This window comes from Rana temporaria, chromosome 3 (genome assembly GCF_905171775.1).
Source record: "Rana temporaria chromosome 3, aRanTem1.1, whole genome shotgun sequence".
In the NCBI taxonomy this organism is placed as follows: Eukaryota; Metazoa; Chordata; class Amphibia; order Anura; family Ranidae; genus Rana; species Rana temporaria.
Window position 1 is genome coordinate 457,575,437 of NC_053491.1, and position 20,940 is coordinate 457,596,376.

The 20,940-nt window shown below is 44.6% G+C and overlaps 1 protein-coding gene across 5 annotated transcripts in view; it reads right to left on the reverse strand.

Moving 5' to 3' along the window:
- Positions 1–1,194: 1,194 nt before the first annotated feature.
- The window catches only part of VGF (VGF nerve growth factor inducible), a 23,736-nt gene continuing 3,990 nt past the window's right edge, over positions 1,195–20,940 (reverse strand). For 3 of the 5 annotated variants that reach the window (XM_040346712.1, XM_040346714.1, XM_040346713.1), the window contains exon 2: positions 1,195–4,969. In XM_040346712.1, the coding sequence (XP_040202646.1) occupies positions 2,730–4,967 (2,238 nt within the window). In that variant the 5' untranslated portion in view covers positions 4,968–4,969 and the 3' untranslated portion in view covers positions 1,195–2,729. The remainder of the gene's footprint in view (positions 4,970–20,940) is intronic. The other 2 variants (XM_040346716.1, XM_040346715.1) reach the window with 2 other exon arrangements.

Consider the following 20,940-nt stretch of genomic DNA (forward strand, 5'->3'; position numbering starts at 1 on the left):
GTTCTCTGAACTTTCGACCATCAAGAACGAGGCGACGTACAACACTATGACAAGCCGAGTTCAATGCTTCCAAGCATGCGTCCAATCGTTTCCAAACATGCGTCGGAATTTTGGGCGTCAGATTTGCTACAGACGATCGGATTTTCCAATAGGAATTTTTTACGTCTCAAAATTTGAGAACCAGCTCTCAATCTTTTGTTGGCGCGATGGCCCGATGGAGCATACACACGGTCGGAATTTCTGTTCAAAAGCTTACATCTGACTTTTCTTGTCGGATTTTCCGATCGTTTGTATGGGGCATGAGTGCTGGTTCTCAAAAAAATCCTATCGGAAAATCCGATCGTCTGTAGCAATTCCGACGCATGCTAGGAAACAATTCAACGCATGCTCGGAAGCATTGAACTTCATTTTCTCGGATCGTCGTAGTGTTTTGGCAGTCCAAATTTCACCAAACTTTTGTGTGATTGTGTGTATGCAAGGCAGTTTTTTTTTTAAACCACTTTGTGTCACTTTAAGCCCTCGTACACACGATAGGTTAACCAGAGGACAACTGTCTGATGGACCGTTTTCATTGGTCCAAACCGATCGTGTGTGGGCCCCATAGGTTATTTAACCATCGGTTAAAAAAAAGCCAACTTGCTTTAAATTTAAACGATGGATTCCTAACCGATAGGTCAAAACCGATCGTTAGTAGGCACAACCATCGGTTAAAAATCCACGCATGCTCAGAATCAAGTCGACGCATGCTTGGAAGCATTGAACTTCGTTTTTTTCAGCACGTCGTTGTGTTTTACGTCACCGCGTTCTGACATGATCGTTTTTTTAACCGATGGTGTGTAGGCGCGATGGACCATCAGTCAGCTTCATCGGTTAACCAATGACAACGATCCATCAGACCGCTCTCATCGGATGGGCCGATCGTGTGTATGAGGCTTAATATTACTTACCAATCCCACAGTTAATGACTCCAAGCTTTTCTCTCTTGCAGATCAACATCAGCTACAGAAATCTTCACACATGGGATGCACCGGTGATGGGACTGGTAAGTATTATTACTGCCCTTTGGTACATTTTTTATTTTTCGTCCAGTGTGAACCCTTAAAATATAATTTCCCACCCCTTCTCTGTTTTTTTTGTATTTTCCATCATCCCCAGGCCCACAGGCTGTTTATGGGCCAAAATAACAACCATAACTCGTAATAAAATAGTCAGCTTTATTTCCTTAGCAAAAAAGTATTCATATGATATGTACAAACAGGAGCGGAGAGAAAGCTCTTTTATTAGCAAGGAAAATACCACAGTATCACAGAACAAGGCTACAGCAGCCAAGACACCGGATGGAGGGGTGGGTGGGTAGGACGGGGCACATGCAACCAGAGCTAGTCCAGAGAAGAGGGGAGAACTCAGGCAGGGACTGTGGGGGGGCCGTGGACTCCAAGGGCTTAAACTCTGTCATATTTTTGTTCTTTTTAATTTTTTTTGCAGGGAGGGGGGTGGGCTTACAAATATTGTGCTCAAAACAGAGAGTCCTCTTTGACTCTTCCTACAGTATCAGGATTGAACCCTTAAAGTGTATACATCATACCTGTTGTACTAAAAGCCATTTTATATGCTTGAGAATACAGACTGTAAACTCACAAGGTAAAAATGTATTTTAACGTTAATAAGCCCTGAAAACGGAATCAATGGCATCTTCGGCACACAGTGTTGATACAGTCATGGGGGTGACATCCTTGATAAAAAAATAAAATTTAAATAAAAACCAGGGTTGGAATCCTCTTCGTCTCATAGTTGTGCATGGAAGGATCAAGGTTGGACCTTCATGGCCATAGCGGAAGTCAAAGAAGCTACCTCATGCACAGCAATGATTTGAAGAGTCCCCCAGATCCATCTAGTATAGATAATAGGGGTTGTAAACTTGGCACTAAGCCTTGAGCATCCTGTCGGGCTATTCATAGTATACCTAGAGCCCTAAAACATATTTTGTCTTTGGAACAGGAGGCTTGTGGTCACTACTCTTGTGAATTGGTAGTCTGTACATTTGCATTTATGTAAAAAAATAAAAATAAAATAAAAATGGCTGTACATGGCAGGTATACTTGCATACCTCATCTGTAAATTTAGTCCATCTTCCTAAGGGTTGAAAGAACAACCTTTCACAGTCTTGAATTTTCTACCGAATATCAAGAAAGTGAAATGATTTAGTGCAAAAGTTATTATACAAGGAGTACCAAGTACCCCAACGCTAGACTCTTGTGGTTGGGGGGTACGTCATTTTGGATTTGGGGAACTTTTACATAGTAATAGATATACAAATCCTACAGTATTTCCTGATCACCACCAGATCTCCAGTTTTCAGCCATACCTCTAAGAAAATAATTGACTGGATTACTAATATGTCAATATGGCGAACCATTAAAACAGTATGAAAAGTCACCTTCAAATAATGTAGTACTCTAAGGTAATACTGGACAGCAAAGGTGATATTGTGGAATCAGTCATTACACTGATACGCTCAGGCACTGAAATGTGGAATCTACTAGACAAAGAATTCATCAGTGTATGTTGAGTTGTCTTGAGTTGGATGGCACCCATGTGGGTGGAGATCACTTGGGGATGCAAATGGATATTTGTCCATTAATTTTCTCAGCAGTTGTTATGAATGGAGTTGGACTGGATTCACTGTCTGGGTTGAGTCGATTTTGAATGGGATTAGGACTTGGACTATATCACTGGAAGACCTCAGGGTGGGTCATTAGGAGCCTCTCGATATAGCTCTCCATGTCTCCTTGCTTATCCTGATCTTCGCCAAAGTAATCACTGCCTTGTGGGACAGGTTGCTTATAGTAGTATCGGGGAGGTGTTTGGTAGGCTCTGGGCCTCATATAGCCAGCGAAGGGGATTGGGCGTGAACGATATCTACGTGGGGCAGGTTCCAAGTACTTGTTCCAGCTTGACGGGGGTATCTTATCCCAGGTGGGTTTTAGAATGTCATTCCAACTTGACTCCGACACCTTATGCCAGCTTGGATCAGAGAGCTTTTTCCAGTTTGGTTCTGACATCTTATTCCAGGTTGGATCTGACAGTTTATTCCAGTTTGAGTCTGATACCTTATTCCAGTCTGACACTTTATTCCAGCTTGGTTCTGGTATGTTCCAGTTTGTGTCAGATACCTTGTTCCAGTTTGAATCAGGCACTTTATTCCAGCCAGAGTCTGTCAGTTTGTTCCAGTTTGAATCTGGCACCTTATTCCATCTTGAATCTGGCAACTTATTCCAGCTTGACTTTGAGTATTTATTCCAGCTTGAGTCTGGAACCTTATTCCAGTTTAAATCTGACCCTTTATTCCAGTTTGAGTCTGACCCTTTATTCCAGTTTGAGTCTGATCCTTTATTCCAGTTTGAATCTGGAACCTTATTCAAGTTTGAGTCAGGCATCTTATTCCAGTTTGAATTTGGAAGTGTGTTCCAGTTTGAATCTGGCACCTTGTTCCAGTTGGAGTCTGGCACCTTGTTCCAGTTGGAGTTAGAGTCTGGCACCTTGTTCCAGTTAGAGTCTGGCACCTTGTTCCAGTTAGAGTCTGGCACCTTGTTCCAATTGGAGTCTGGCACCTTGTTCCAGTTGGAGTCTGGTGCCTTATTCCAGAGGGGTTCTGACACCTTATTCCAATTAGGCCTTGATGGCTTGGTCCAGATTGGCCCTTTCAGCTTGTTCAAGGTGGATGGTGACAATTTATTCTTATTCCAGGCTGGATCTGATGATTTCTTCCAGGTTGTGTCTGATACCTTATTCCAAGAAGGTTCCTGTTCCGGTCTTCTTCTAGGATAGTAAGTAGCTTTTGGTGACTCTGGCCAAGATTGTGGGGGAGTTCTGGTTCTTTCAATTCTTCTTGCTATGAAATCATCTCTTGCCTTCTTTTTTTTCATCCTTCTCCTTTTCCTCTTTTCAACATCATTGATAATATCCACTACGTCATCAGCAGGAAGATGTAAGCGGCTAGATAACTCTATCAGTTTATCAATAGTCTGAGGGTCTACTTCATCGTCATCTTCATTTGACCTTTTCTCCAGTGTATTTCCCTCTTCTTCATCCTCAAATAGAGGCATTTGGCCCTCCACCAAGTTATCACCTTGGTAGTCTTGTTCATTTTCCTTATCTTCATCATCTTCCTTTTCCTCATCATTTTCGCTTTCATTTATTAGGTACTGAAGAAGAAGATCCTGAGCTACATTGGCAAGTTTTTCGCCTTCTTCTTCTTCCCCCAGTCGTCTGGAGGTGTGTGGCACAGGATTCAGGGGGCTCCTCTTATCCTCTTCTGTCTGCTCCCCAAATCCTAAGAGCTCTCTTATTTCTTGTAGATCATCATTCTCAGAGCTGTCGTTCTCAGTAGACTCTTGCTCTCTTTTTGGAAGGGGTTCAAAAGCTTCGAGCTCCTGCAGTAGGGTTTTCACACTTTCCATATCCCCTTCTTCATCTAACTTTCCATCATTACTCAGTGGCTCTTCGTCATCAGAACTTCTTGTTCTGCTCCTCACTCTTTCTGTCAATTCACTCTCATCTATCTTGTCTATCTCCTGCTTGACAACCTTTTGGTCATCTACTGATGTTTTCTCCTCTTCGTTTTGAGGAGACTGCTCAACTTCCTCGGTGTTGAGTGCTTGTAGAAGGACAGCAGCTAGAGCTTTTGGACTTATATCTTTAAACAACTCATCTCCGTCGTCGGAAATGGATTCAGGCTTGACCTCCGCGGTTGCTCTTTCTTGGATATCTTTCCCCTCGCCATGCTGGCTTTGGGCAAGTGGAGTTTCTTCGTGCCTCTCTGGTTGGAGAGAATGCTCAGAGTCACTGCGTGTAGTCTGGTGGATTGCTTGGTAACTCTGTTCTCCGCTCACAGGGATGGCATGAGAAATGGAGGAGTGTACGAGGGTGAGGGTAAGGGTGAGAAGGAAAGGGGGAGCGTGGAACATTTCTGGGTCAATACAAGCAAGGTAAAGTGGGGGTGGGGGATAAAGTAAATTATAAAACAAGCAGAGGGGTAAAGATAAAGTAATAACGTAATTGTGAACAGAATTAAATATTGATCAAATCAATTAACGAAAAACATTTATAGATGGGGATGAAGGGGGGAGAGGGAGAGGGAGGGGGGTGAGAGGGAGAGGGAGGGGGGTGAGAGGGAGAGGGAGGGGGGTGAGAGGGAGAGGAAGGGGGTGAGAGGGAGGGGGGAGAGAGAGAGAGAGAAAAAAAGACATTTATTGGTTGATAAAAGCATTGAAGCATCACACGATTTTAACTGTTAAAAAAAATCCTTTCCTGGAAACAAGAAACATCAGTGATGGACCAGAGAGGAGGCGGGGGTAAAGTGCTGTGCTAGCTTAGACAGAGGGAGAGGAAGGAAGATGTATCGTGTCTGCGTAGGAGTGAGTGTGGAGGTGGGGGGAAGGGGACGGGAGAGGGAGTCCCAATGTGGAAATCCTTTAGGTCTTTCCCAAACCCCCTCCCTATTGGAATCCTGCAGGTGTCTCCTCCCGTTATAAAATTCTGCGGGTCTCTCCCACGCCTCGTCCCCCCTCCCACCAAGATATTCTGCAGGTTCCTCGAATTTCTCTCATTCATGCTGATGCAGAATTTCCGAGGTCTTTCCTTAATTGACAAGACCTCATCGCACAATCAAGCAGCTCCATCCTTGTGTTTGGCTTTCTATCAATCTCCATTCTATGCTGCACCATCACCCTGTGTCTCAGTCTCACGTTCCATCCACCTTTTCTTTACATCTCTTCCTCACTAGACATCATTGTTGGCACACACGGCTATTTTCCCTATAGGATCAATGGCTGTCCTTGGCATACATGGCATACTGCACTAATCACAGACTCTAACCTTGCTACACATTAGGGAGTGCCATTGGGTATAGACACTACGAATACACATTCGTACCGATAGCCATTAACCTTTTACGTTCTAGACATCTGCAGTTCCTGTTACGTTCCGGCTCACCATATATGGGCATACTTCTCATCAATAACGACAAAGGATCCAGTAATTACTCAAACGACTGCCCACCCACAGCCACTAAAAATACTTCCTTTCAATATATTATAATAACAAGTGTTAAGAGTGAAAGGGGTATATCCAGTTTTCAGTGCAGATCCTTTTTGTTTCTGTCCAGACAATTTTTAACTATGCTTTAAAGGGGTTGTGAAGGTTCATTTTTTCTAAACAGGTTTCTTTAACCACTTAACCCCCGGACCATATTGCTGGTCAAAGACCAGAGTACTTTTTGCGATTCGGCACTGCGTCGCTTTAACTGACAATTGCGCGGTCGTGCGACGTGGCTCCCAAACAAAATTGGCGTCCTTTTTTCCCCACAAATAGAGCTTTCTTTTGGTGGTATTTGATCACCTCTGCGGCTTTTATTTTCTGCGCTATAAACAAAAATAGAGCGACAATTTTGAAAAAAAATGCAATATTTTTTACTTTTTGCTATAATAAATATCCCCAAAAATATCTAAAAATTTTTTTTTTTTCCTCAGTTTAGGCCGATACGTATTCTTCTACATATTTTTAGTAAAAAATTGATTGGTTTGCGCAAAAGTTATAGCGTTTACAAAATAGGGGGTAGTTTTATGTCATTTTTATTAATATTTTTTTTTACTAGTAATGGCGGCGATCAGCGATTTTTTTTTTTTCGGTACTGCGACATTATGGCGGACACTTCGGACACTTTTTTGGGACCATTGGCATTTTTATAGCGATCAATGCTATAAAAATGCATCGATTACTAGAAAAATGCCACTGGCAGTGAAGGGGTTAAAACTAGGGGGCGGGGAAGGGGTTAAGTATGTTCCTTGGGTGTGTTCTAACTGTAGGGGGGGTGGCCTCACTAGGGGAAATGACTGATCTTCTGTTCATACATTGTATGAACAGAACATCAGCATTTCTCTCCCTGACAGGACCGGGAGCTCTGTGTTTACACACACAGCTCCCGTCCTCGCTCTGTAACGAGCGATCACGTATGCCCGGTGGCGATCACACCCGCCAGGCACGCGCATGGAAGTCGGGGGTGAGCCCCTAGTGGCCTGCGCCAGAGCCGACGTATAGCTACGTGCTCTCGCGCAGGGGAGCCGACCTACCGCCGTAAAAAGGACGGCGGCTGGTCGGCAACCAGTTAAGCTAGTGCATTGTTGGTTCACTTACCTTTTCCTTCGATTTCCCTTCTAAATGTTTTTTTTTCTTTGTCTAAATTTCTCACTTCCTGTTCCTCCTCAGTAAGCTGTTCTGTCTGACTAACCCCCATGGATGATGGGGGAAGCTTACTGAGGAGAAACAGGAAGTGAGAAATTCAGACAAAGAAAAAAAAACATTTAGAAGGGAAATGGAAGGAAAAGGTAAGTGAACCAACAATGCACCAGCTTAAAGGAACCTATTTAGAAAAAACACAAAAAAACCTTTACAACCCCTTTAACTATTAGTGATGACTGCACAGGATAACACATTTGTTCCCAGTTCATTACAAGTAACATTGGAAATCACCACCAAGTGATAAACAGCTTAGTGTTTGGTTATTTCTACAGCAGCTGTTTCTTGGAAAGTGGCTTGTGAGTCACATGGAGGTTTTATATCCTTCAGATAGTGTTTGTAGAAGTCACTCAGGTTCGAGCTACCTACCAGTGTTAACATTTAAACAAAAAATTATGAAATATAGTTTATATTATTTAAAGTGGAGGTCCACCCTAAAAAAAAATCACTAAAATTCTACAAAATAAAAAAATGTTTTACTTACCAGAAATTGCGGTTGCTATGCAGATCTTTCTAATCTGCCTCTTCCTAGTCCGCGGCTGGTCTTCTACTGGGGAATGGTGCGCGCTGCCTCCTGGGAAATGTGTGTATCCCAGAGAGCAGCTGCCCATTCATACAGCGCCACTAGACTCGCGCATGTGCAGTAGAAAACGGGCAGTGAAGCAGCACTGCCCGTTTCCCTTAGTGAGCATGTCGGCGCCGGGAGCTGCAACGATCGAGGGATCGGCTTCGGGGGGCAGACATCGCTGGCTCCTAGGACAGGTAAGTGTCCTTATTAAAAGTCAGCAGCTACACGTGGAACTCCGCTTTAATTTTAAGGTTAATCCCTTATACATTTCACCTGTCTGATGTTTTTGTTTAAAGGGTTGTCCTGTATTTTAAGCAACTGATTGTAATTACTGTTTATACTGTTACTCATTAACGTATTTGACTTTTATTGTATAGTGTGATCCCTTCCTGACAAATGCCCCTGACGAAGGGACGTATTCTGTCCTGAAACGCGTCGGGCCGTCTGGACTACATATGGGAACTCATCATCATTATCATCACTGTTTTTATTGGTTTGAGAATCTATAAATGTGTATACTTATTTCTTTAATAAAATTACATTGTATTTTATCTTTACTCTGTTGCCGTTAAAGTCCCATTCATTTGAGGGGGGGGGGGGTACCTCCTTTTTGATCTAATCATATTAGGGATGTTGGCAGCCTAATCAGGTTTAGTTGGATGTTCTGTTTCATGTCTAGTTTAAAGGATTATGCCGCGTACACACGGCTGGACTTTCCAACGGGAAAAACTCAGACGGAATTTCCGACGGAAAAATAGAGAACCTCCTCGGAAAGTCCGTCGGAAATTTCAGGAAGAAAAAGTCAGATGGGGCATACACACGGTCGGAATATCGGATGAAAAGCTCCCGTCGGACTTTTTCTGACGGAAATTTCGAACCATTTGTACGCGGCATTAGTCCAACCAAAACTGGTATTTGGGGGCCAGATTCACAAAAGGGATATGCAGGCGTATCTGCTGATACGCCGTCGTATCCCTGTTTCTATCTATGCGACTGGTTCATAGAATCAGTTACGCATAGATATCCCTAAGATCCAACAGGTGTAATTGTTTTACACTGTCGGATCTTAGGATGCAGTTCCGCGGCCGCCGCTGGGGGGAATTTGCGTCGTAAACCAGCGTCGTGTATGCAAATTAGGAGTTACGGCCGATCCACAACGGTTTTTCGCGTTCGCTACGTCGCCGCTAGTCTAGTTTCCCGTTGCAAAGTTACACTTTTTTTTTGGTGCCTTAACTTTAGTCATTGCTGTCTAAAGTATGGCCGTCGTTCCCGCGTCTAAATTTAAAAATCAACGTCGTTTGCGTAAGCCGTCCGGGAATACGGAAGTACGCTACGCGCGTCGCCGTTCAAAAAAATTACGTAACGGCGCGCAAAGCACGGCGGGAGTTCGGAAACGGAGCATGCGCAGTAGGTTTTCATCGCAAGTGCTTGGTGAATCAGGCACTTGCGATGAAAAATTGCGGCGGTGTAACTTATTTAGGATAAGTTACGCCGCCGCGATTCTTCGTGAATCTGGCCCTTAGTTCTGGGGTATTTGTAAGCATATTTAACCACCTAGCAGATCTTTGGTGGCTCTACTAAGGAGATTTATGTGCCGAGTTCCCAGCTCGATAGGAGTGGCTCCCACCTTCCCTGCTGGGTTCTTATGTATTTTATATTATAGAAAAGATCTGGAACACATTAAATGGGCAAAAACACCAATATTTCCCAGGTGGAAAGGAACAGAGCAGGAAATGATGGCAGTGAGCTCTGGCTGTTGGACCATCCAAGATACTGTATATAGGAAGCTAGGAACCGGGCAGCCCACCACAATGAGCAATGGCTCTTCTGTAGCACTTTGTAGAGGATATCAAACCAGTTTCTTTGAGTTGTTTTTGCCATTCACTTTACCAGCTAAACTCCATACCACAGTATTACCAGACTGGGTGAAAACCAGTGGGTAGATTCAGGTAGAGGCGCGCTAATTTGCGGCGGCGTAGCCTAGCGTGTTTACACTACGCCGCCTTAAGTAAGAGAGGCAAGTACATGATTCACAAAGTACTTGCCTCCTTACTTAGGGCGGCGTAGTGTAAATGCGGCGGGCGTAAGGGCACCTAATTCAAATGGGTTGGGGGGGGGGGGGGGGCCGTGTTTAATGGTAATGAGGCTTGACCTCACGTTTTTGACGTTTTTTTGTCACTGCGCATGTGCCGGGCGACTACATTTCCCAGTGTGCATTGCGGCTAAGTACGCTGTACGGGCCTATTGATTTCGACGTGGACGTAAACGACGTAACTCCCGATTCACGGACGACTTAAAAAATTCGAACCTCGCGGCGGGAACGGCGGCCATACTTTAACATTGTTATTCCACCTAATAGGTGGAATAACTTTAGGCCTGTAAAGGCCTTACGGAAATGGCGTAAATCGACTGCGGCGGCCGGGCGTACGTTCGTGAATCGGCGTACAAACTCATTTACATAATATACGCCGGCCACAATGGAAGCGCCACCTAGCGGCCATCCGAAAAATTGCAATCTAAGATAGGACGGCGCAAGCCGGCCTATCTTAGATATGTTTAAGCGTATCTCTGTTTGAGCATACGCTTAAATATACGGCGGCGTAGATTCTGAGTTAGGCCGGCTTATCTACTGATAAGCCGGCCTAACTCTACCTGAATCTACCTACATGTGTTTTTGGATTGTGAGGAATACAGTAATGTGAGGTATACGGTGTCGGTACCAAATCCAGAAAAGGTTACAGTGGTCGTATTAGTCAAATCAACTCCAAGCAACTATCAAATAAACACCAACTGATTAAAGCGGAGCTCCACCCTAAAGTGGAGTCCCGCTGATCGGAACCCTCCCCCCCTCCGGTGTCACATTTGACACCTTTTCAGGGGGAGGGGGTGCAGATATCTGTCTAAAGACAGGTATTTGCACCCACTTCCGGCCACACAGTCTCGGGCAGACTGCGGGCATTACGTCACCTCCCGTCCCATCCCCCTCCCCCCCATTGTGTGCTGGGAACACTTGGCTCCCAGTACACAGCGGGAGCCAACCGGCAGGCGCAGCGCAACTCGCGCATGCGCCGTAGGGAACCGGGCAGTGAAGCCGGAGCGCTTCACTTCCTGGTTCCCTCAGCGTGGATGGCGGGGGGAGCAGCAGAGAGACGAGCGATCGCTCGTCCTCTGCTGTGGACGGCGCTGGACTCCAGGACAGGTAAGTGTCCTAATATTAAGTCAGCAGCTGCAGTATTTGTACCTGCTGGCTTTTAATATTTTTTTTTCAGCGGACATCCGCTTTAAGTTATATAAAGTATAAAATGCATTTTGTTTTGTTTTTTTATATTATAGGTACCCAAATCGGCCCTATTGGTATCTTCCTTTAATCCATGGGTGCTCAACCTGTGGCCCTTCAGCTGTTGCGAAACTACAAGTCCCATCATGCCGCTGGCTTTGGGAGTCATGCTTGTAGCTGTCAGCCCTTGCAATGCCTCATGGGACTTGTAGTTCTGCAACAGCTGGAGGGCCACAGGTTGAGCACCCATGCAACCTCTTGCACTTACAAATCCAGATTGGGAAGGAGTAGCGGGACTTTGATACAATCAGGCTCCTGCATATGCTGTAGTGCTCACAATCCAGTTGACAGAACGATGATCTCATCCCAGTGCTCCTTCAATGTCCAATCAGTAGACTGGGGGCGGGCTGCTGACCAAGCTATATTGCTTATACTGCAGTAGAGAAAAGTCAGGTCAGGAAACTGACTATGCCTCTTTGCAGGAATTTCTAAAATTTTAAGACTCTTCAAACAGAATTACAATACTTTTGTCAAGTAATACAGTTCAGGTGTGAGATTTTTAATCAGTATATACCTGTTTATCTGGAGTATAGCTGTAATACTTTACGGATAATCTCTGACATCTGTAACCCTTTACACAACCATATACTGGGTTATCTTATTTGAGGTCAGGTTTGTAAATAGACAATTCTTGATAGCAACAAACAAATACTCTTGCGCATGGGCGTGATGTTATTTGATGTTCAAAGGATAATTCCTCAGGCCTTGCTGCCCTCCAGGCAATAACAAACATGTTATACTTACCTCCACTGTGCAGTTTGTTTTGCATAGAGTGGCCCCGATCTTTGTCTTCTGGGGTCCCTGGGAGGCTGTATTGGCTCCTCCCCGCAAGAGCTAACCCCCTCTAGGAAGCGCTCTTCCAAGGGGGTTAGGTTGCGGGCGCGCTCCCGTGTGATACAGTCGGTGGCCATAGCCGAAGATTGTATCACTTGGCCCTGCCCCCGGCACGTTGCGTCGTTGATTTGATATACAGCAGCGGGAGCCAATGGCTGCTATCAATCATCCAATGAAGAGCACTGAGATCGAGCCCAAGGAGATTCGGGTCTCAGGTAAGTAAAACGGGGGTTCGGGGGGAAGACAGCAAGGTGTTTTTTCACCTTAAAGCGGAGGTTTACCCAAATAACATTTATATAAGACCAAATTCTTTATACTACCAGCATGTACAGTCTGCATTTTTTTTTTTAGGCTGTACATACCTTATAATCTATATTTGCGATGCGGCTTCCGGGTACTTCTCCCGCGGGAGTAGGCGTTTCCAAGCTGAGCCACAATGTAATCTGGGCGTTCGCCCAGATGACTGATGTCTATCAGAAAATGTCCCCCCCGGCGGATAAGGCCCCGCCCCCCGTATTGCGTAGATTCCGAAAGGAGCCAAACAGGTAAAGCTACGAGTCGGCTCTATACGGCGCCTGCGCAGTCAGCTCTACACGACTCCTAGTCGGTGCGCAGGCGCCGTGTAGAGCCGACTCGCTTCTTTACATGTTCGACTCCTTTCGGAAACTCCGTGACGCGCCTACGCAATACAGGGGGAGGGGCCTTATCCGCTGGGGGGAACATTTTCTGATAGACATCAATCATCTGGGCGAACTCCCAGATTACATTGCGGCTTAGCTTGGAAACGCCTACTCCCACGGGAGAAGTACCCGGAAGCCGGATTGCAAATATATAGCCAGATTCACGTAGGCGGGCGCAACGTTAGGCAGGCGTAGCGTATGGCATATACGCTACGCCGCCGTAAGTTAGAGAGGCAAGTGCTGTATTCACAAAGCACTTGCCTCCTTACTCCTTAGTTACAGCGGCGTAGCGTAAATGGGCCGGCCTAAGCGCGCTTAATTCAAATGTGGAACAGGGGGGCGTGTTTTATATTAATAATTCGTGACCCGACGTGATTGACGTTTTTAACGAACGGCGCATGCGCCGTCCGTGGACATATCCCAGTGTGCATTGCTCCAAAGTACGCCGCAAGGACGTATTGGGTTCGACGTGAACGTAAATTACGTCCAGCCCCATTCACGGACGACTTACGCAAACGACGTAAAATTTTCAAAAATCTACCCGGGAACGACGTCCATACTTAACATTGGCTAGGCCAGCTATTTGTTCAACTAACTTTACGCCTGAAAACGCCTTACGTAAATGGCGTATCTTTACTGCGACGGGCAAGCGTACGTTCGTGAATAGGCGTATCTCGCTGATTTACGTATTCTAGGCGTAAATCAGCGTTCACGCCCCTAGCGGCCGGCGGAACTAGACAGCTAAGATACCACGGCGCAGGCCGTCGTATCTTAGCTACATTTAAGTGTATCTCAATTTGAGAATACACTTAAATGTACGACGGCGCAGATTCAGAGTTACGACGGCGTATCTACTGATACGCCGGCGTAACACTCTCTGAATCCGGCTAATAGATTATAAGGTATGTACAGCCTAAAAAAAAAAAAAGTGCCGACTGTACTGTAAATGTTTTCATATTTTTTCGGTGGGCGGATTCTAATGTAAATTCCTTTTTTTATGCTCGGTTGCTCTCTCTCTATCAGGATTGCGTACAATTCAATAAAAATGTGCGTTCAGGCGTCTCCCGTCCTGTTCTACTCGGGAAAAGCCTTGTAAAGAAAGATCTCTCTCAAGGGAGCGGTTTGTCACCTTGTCAGGGAACATCCGACGTCTACTTGTATTTGGATCAGCGTCACGTACCGTGAGTGGCCTGACAATCTGGGATTTCCCTGCCACGTTCCTCCTTCCCTCCTCCCTCCCTCACAATCCTCTTAACTCCTGATCTGTTCCAGCATCCCATTGATCTGCACACTTTTGCCCGTAAACCTATATTTGTGAGTGCGGTCAAGCAGGGTTTTGGTGTGTCCATGGATACCGGAACAGGACACGCCCGGGTCCTTCGAGAGGCAATGTGTTGTGCAAAATCTGCTGTTTCTATAGGAACCTTGGATGAAGATGCTAAAGCCCCCTCCTTTCTTCTCCCCCGTTCCATCCCCCCACCTCGGGACACAAGGATGCTGCATCAGACACTGCAGAGGTGTGTGGGAGTCTGCCCCCTCCAATGGGAAGGAAGGATTTCCCTCTGTTACTACACACAATGGGGATGCCCCGCTGCATTCAATATCCGGAGGGGGAGGAATTTTAACCAATCGTCTTCTAGATAATATTTAACTGTTTCAGACACCAACGTGGGTTTTGTGGAGCGCCATTACTTACCTCTAGAACAGATTGTTATGGCAATGGATATATATATATATATATATAGATAGAGAGAGAGAGAGAGAGAGAGAGAGAGGCACAGGGTGTCTCCTGATTGGTCTCCTCCTTTCAGCTGGTCATACATGGGGATGTCCGATGGGAAAATCAGAGACCTGACCCTTGGATCCAACATCTGCATGTATTGCTTGTTTGACTCCTAGTCACCCGTTGTAGGCTGTGAGGCAGAAGGGGGGGGGGGCTGATATATTAACCAAGGAAAGCATATGGGGAAAAACCTTTGGGTATCCCCAGATGGTCCCGTCCAATCATCATGCTCCATGAATCTGGGATTGAAGCACAGCTACATTGCAATCATATCCTGTTAGTATATCTCAGTCCATTGTCTTCTTCTGTTCTAATACCTGATCCATGTCACTCTGATCTCTACCACCTCCTCTTTGCTACTATCTTCTCTATCATCTCCTCTTTACTACTATCTTCCCTATCACCTCCTATTTACTACTATCTTCTCTATCACCTCCTCTTTACCACTATCTTCTCTATCACCTCCTCTTTACTACTATCTTCTCTATCACCTCCTCTTTACTACTATCTTCTCTATCACCTCCTCTATACTACTATCTTCTCTATCACCTCCTCTTTACTACTATCTTTTCTATCACCTCCTCTTTGCTACTATCTTCTCTATCACCTCCTCTATACTACTATCTTTTCTATCACCTCCTCTATACCACTACCTTCTCTATCACCTCCTCTATACTACTATCTTCTCTATCACCTCCTCTTTACTACTATCTTCTCTATCACCTCCTCTTTACTACTATCTTCTCTATCACCTCCTCTTTACTACTATCTTCTCTATCACCTCCTCTATACTACTATCTTCTCTATCACCTCCTCTTTACTACTATCTTTTCTATCACCTCCTCTTTGCTACTATCTTCTCTATCACCTCCTCTATACTACTATCTTTTCTATCACCTCCTCTATACCACTACCTTCTCTATCACCTCCTCTATACTACTATCTTCTCTATCACCTCCTCTATACCACTTTCTTCTCTATCACCTCCTCTATACCACTATCTTCTCTATCACCTCCTCTATACCACTATCTTCTCTATCACTTCCTCTATACCACTATCTTCTCTATCACGCCCTCTTATAGCACCATCTTCTCTATCACTTCCTCTATATCAATGTCTTCTCTACTAGCTACTCTATACTACTATTGTCTCTATCACCTCCTCCATACCACTATCTTCTCTATTATCTCCTCTTTACCACTATTTTCTCAATCACCTCTTCTATACCACTATCTTCTCTGTCATCTCCTCTATACCACTATCTTCTTCATTTCCTCCTCTTTACCACTATCTTCTCTATCACCTCCTCTGTACCACTATCCTCTCTATCACCTCCACTATAATAAGGTCTTCTCCATCACCTTTTCTATACCCCCCTCTATACTATCTTCTCCATCACCTATAATCATATCTTCTCCATCACCTCTTCTTCTCTATCACCTCTTCTATACCACTATCTTCTCCATCACCTCCTCTATAATAGTGTCTTCTCCATCACCTCTTCTATACCACTATATTCTGTTTCCCTTATTTAAATATCTGTGCTCTTTTGACTTCTCTATATCAATGTTATCTCTATCACCTTCTCTATATCACTGTGAAGTCTATCACCTTCTCTATATCGCTGTGAAGTCTATCACCTTCTCTATATCACTGTGAAGTCTATCACCTTCTCTATATCACTGTGGTTTCCATCACCTTTCCTATATTATTACCTTTATCAATAAACGTATGTATACCTGATATCTCTATCGCTGTGTAGCGAGGTATCGTCTTTTCTCTGACACTTGCTCTACATCACAGAGTTCCCTCTACCTTCTTCTGCAATGGGTGGAATCTATTCCATCCAAGCCAAGTAGATATTCAGATATCTGATTTTTTTCTTTGTCATCATTACCTAACCGTATTTGTGCCATCAGTGCCTAATCCACATTTCAGTGTACACAATCAATGTTCCCTTGTCACAAAACATTGCCAGGCAGAAAAGAAGCGACTCTTTATAAATGTGATCTGCCGTTGATGGATTTGTGCCGAGTGCAAATTTCTGCATATTGTTTCACCTTTATTTATTGGCATAAGGTGAAAGGATTGTTGCCTCTCATAGGAAAGGAAAAAAGCCCATAATCGGTTACATTGATTGCTCCGGGCTCATAAAGCAGCAATAGCACTTTGGGTATGGCAGTATTGACTGAGAGGCCACTTTAGCATGCTTTAAGCACATTTTAAGATGCCTTAAGTGCTGTTTAAAGCATGTTGATTTGGTGACATGGTCAACAATGTTTGTGATGCTTTTCACTTGATACATAAGACGTTCTTCCTATCATCATTCTCTATGCTTCCCGATGTTCTTCCTATCATCATTCTCTATTCTTCCCGATGTTCTTCCTAACATCATTCTCTATGCTTCCCGATGTTCTTCCTATCATCATTCTCTATGCTTCCCGATGTTCTTCCTATCATCATTCTCTATGCTTCCCGATGTTCTTCCTATCATCATTCTCTATGCTTCCCGATATTCTTCCTATCATCATTCTCTATGCTTCCCGATGTTTTTCCTATCATCATTCTCTATGCTTCCCGATGTTCTTCCTATCATCATTCTCTATGTTTCCCGATATTCTTCCTATCATCATTCTCTATGCTTCCTGACGTTCTTCCTATCATCATTCTCTATGCTTCCCGATATTCTTCCTATCATCATTCTCTATGCTTCCCGATATTCTTCCTATCATCATTCTCTATGCTTCCCGATGTTTTTCCCATCATCATTCTCTATGCTTCCTGATGTTCTTCCTATCATCATTCTCTATGCTTCCCAACGTTCTTCCTATCATCATTCTCAATGCTTCCCGATGTTCTTCCCATCATCCTTCTCTATGCTTCCCGATGTTCTTCCTATCATCATTCTCTATGCTTCCCGATGTTCTTCCTATCATCATTCTCTATGCTTCCCGATGTTCTTCCTATCATCATTCTCTATGCTTCCCGATGTTCTTCCTATCATCATTCTCTATGCTTCCCAACGTTCTTCCTATCATCATTCTCTATGCTTCCCGACGTTCTTCCCACCATCATTCTCTATGTTTCCCGATGTTCTTCCTATCATTATTCTCTATGCTTCCCGATGTTCTTCCTATCATCATTCTCTATGCTTCCCGATGTTCTTCCTATCATCATTCTCTATGCTTCCCGATGTTCTTCCTATCATCATTCTCTATGCTTCCCGATGTTCTTCCTATCATCATTCTCTATGCTTTACGATGTTCTTCCTATCATCAGTCTCTATGCTTCCCAACGTTCTTCCTATCATCATTCTCTATGCTTCCTGACGTTCTTCCTATCATCATTCTCTATGCTTCCCAATGTTCTTCCCATCATTCTCTATGCTTCCCGATGTTCTTCCCATCATCATTCTCTATGCTTCCCGATGTTCTTCCTATCATCATTCTCTATGCTTTCCAACGTTCTTCTTATCATCATTCTCTATGCTTCCCGATGTTCTTCCTATCATCATTCTCTATGCTTCCCGACGTTCTTCCTATCATCATTCTCTATGCTTCCCGATGTTCTTCCTATCATCATTCTCTATGCTTCCCGATGTTCTTCCTATCATCATTCTCTATGCTTCCCGACGTTCTTCCTATCATCATTCTCTATGCTTTCCAATGTTCTTCTTATCATCATTCTCTATGCTTCCCGATGTTCTTCCCATCATCATTCTCTATGCTTCACGATGTTCTTCCTATCATCATTCTCTATGCTTCCCGATGTTCTTCCTATCATCATTCTCTATGCTTCCCAAAGTTCTTCCTATCATCATTCTCTATGCTTCCCGACATTCTTCCTATCATCATTCTTTATGCTTCCCGACATTCTTCCTATCATCATTCTCTATGCTTCCCGATGTTCTTCCTATCATCATTCTCTATGCTTCCCGATGTTCTTCCTATCATCATTCTCTATGCTTCCCGATGTTCTTCCTATCATCATTCTCTATGCTTCCCGATGTTCTTCCTATCATCATTCTCTATGCTTCCTAACGTTCTTCCTATCATCATTCTCTATGCTTCCTAACGTTCTTCCTATCATCATTCTCTATGCTTCCCGACATTCTTCCTATCATCATTCTCTATGCTTCCCGATGTTCTTCCTATCATCATTCTCTATGCTTCCCGATGTTCTTCCTATCATCATTCTCTATGCTTCCTAACGTTCTTCCTATCATCATTCTCTATGCTTCCTAACGTTCTTCCTATCATCATTCTCTATGCTTCCCGACATTCTTCCTATCATCATTCTCTATGCTTCCCGACATTCTTCCTATCATCATTCTCTATGCTTCCCGATGTTCTTCCTATCATCATTCTCTATGCTTCCTGACGTTGTTCCTAGCATCATTCTCTATGCTTCCAAAATATGGCTGACAATATGCAAGGCAGGTGTCAAAAACTGGATAGCATCGAGCTTTACAAAAAAAAAAATATATGTTTTTTCATAAAGTAGACCAAAATAAAAACATTCCTTTATAAAAAGATTATTCCTAAGATAATATAACATTGCATCACAGCTTAGTCCTCCTGGGGACGTTGTCTACATGGCATTTGTATGTTCTCCTCATGTGTCCCCATCACCTTGTGGTTGGTGAAGTTTCATTCCAGGGCTCCGGTTTCCTCCCACAATCCAAAAACATGTTGTTAAGGTAATTGGCTTTGACCTAAATCGTCCCTAGAGGATGAATGTGTGTCCTCGTATGGCTGTTGTGAAACCGTATGTGTGTCAATACTGGTCAGCAGAGACTCGTGTGAATGTCTCCTGCAAAAAAAGTGCTTCAGAATATGTAAGATCTACATCAATCAATACAAGAAACAGTTTAACCTGCTGGCGTACATGTTCTGTTTAGCGTGTGTGCTTGTTCAGTGACAGGCGTGCATAGTCTCTGGTGGTCTTGTGCAGAATTCCTGACATGCTGAGGGCAGGGGAACTTGCAATGGAGCACAAGCAATGCCAGAGACTAGAGAATCAGCTTCAGTTCTGCATAAATATGCCAGATCTACTGTTGAGGGTGGGGTCTATTGATGCTGCGGGGGAGTATTTTGTTGCAGGGGGTATATTGTTGCTGGGGAGGTTTATTATTGCTGTTGGGGGATCTATTGTTGCTGGAGAGGGGGGGGGTCAATTGTTGGGAGGGCTCTACTGTTAATGGAGAGGGGTCTATTGATGCTGGGGAAGTATTTTGTTGCAGGGAGTCTATTATTGCTGAGGAGGGTCTATTATTACTGACAGGGATCTATTGTTGTTGGAGGGGGGTTAGTTGTTGTGAGGAAGCTACTGTTGATAGAAGGGTTTATTGATGCTGGGGGAGTATTTTGTTGCAGGGGGTCATTTATTGCTGAGGAGGGTCTATTATTGCTGGTGGGGATATATTGTTGCAGGAGGAGGTCAGTTGTTGTTGGGCGGGATCTACTGTTGATGGAATGGTTTATTGATGCTGGGGGAGTAATTTGTTGCACATGGTTATTTATTGCTTGGGGAGGTCTATTGTTGCTGGGTGGTCTAATATTATTGGGTGGTCTATTATTACTGGGGAGTCTATTATTGCTGGTGGAGTCTATTATTGCTTAGGGGGGGGGGGTCTATTATTGCTAGATGGGTCTATTGTGTTGCTGGCTGCAGGGGATCTATTTTTACTGCTTTTATTGTTATCACTAACAAATTCTATACAAATTACTTGGCACCATAAATGATACTTGGTTGTGTATGCTCTAAAACAGGCAGTACTGGGAGGTGGGTAGGGGGTGGAAGCAAAGAACGGTTCTCAGAGGTGGGTAGGGGGTGGAAACAAAGGACGGTGATCAGAGGTGGGTAGGGGGTGAAAGCAAAGGGATGTGCTCAGAGGTGGGTAGGGGGTGGAAGAAAATGATGGTGCTCAGAGGTGGGTAGAGGGTGGAAGCAAATGACGGTGCTCAGAGGTGGGTAGGGGGGTGGAAGCAAAGGGCTGTGCTCAGAGGTGGGTAGGGGGTGAAAGCAAAGGACGGTGCTCAGAGGTGGGTAGGCGGTGAAAGCAAAGCACGGTGCTCAGAGGTGGGTAGGGGGTGGAAGCAAAGGACGGTGTTCAGAGGTGGGTAGGGGGTGGAAGCAAAGGGCTGTGCACAGAGGTGGGTAGGGGGTGGAAGCAAAGGGCTGTGCTGAGAGGTGGGTAGGGGGTTGAAACAATGGACGGTGCTCAGAGGTGGGTAGGGGGTTGGAAGCAAAGGGCTGTGCTCAGAGGTGGGTAGGGGGTTGGAAGCAAAGGGCTGTGCTCAGAGGTGGGTAGGGGGTTGGAAACAAAGAACGATGCTCAGAGGTGGGTAGGGGGTGGAAGCAAAGGGCTGTGCTCAGAGGTGGGTAGGGGGTGAAAGCAAAGGGCTGTGCTCAGAGGCGGGTAGGGGGTGGAAGCAAAGA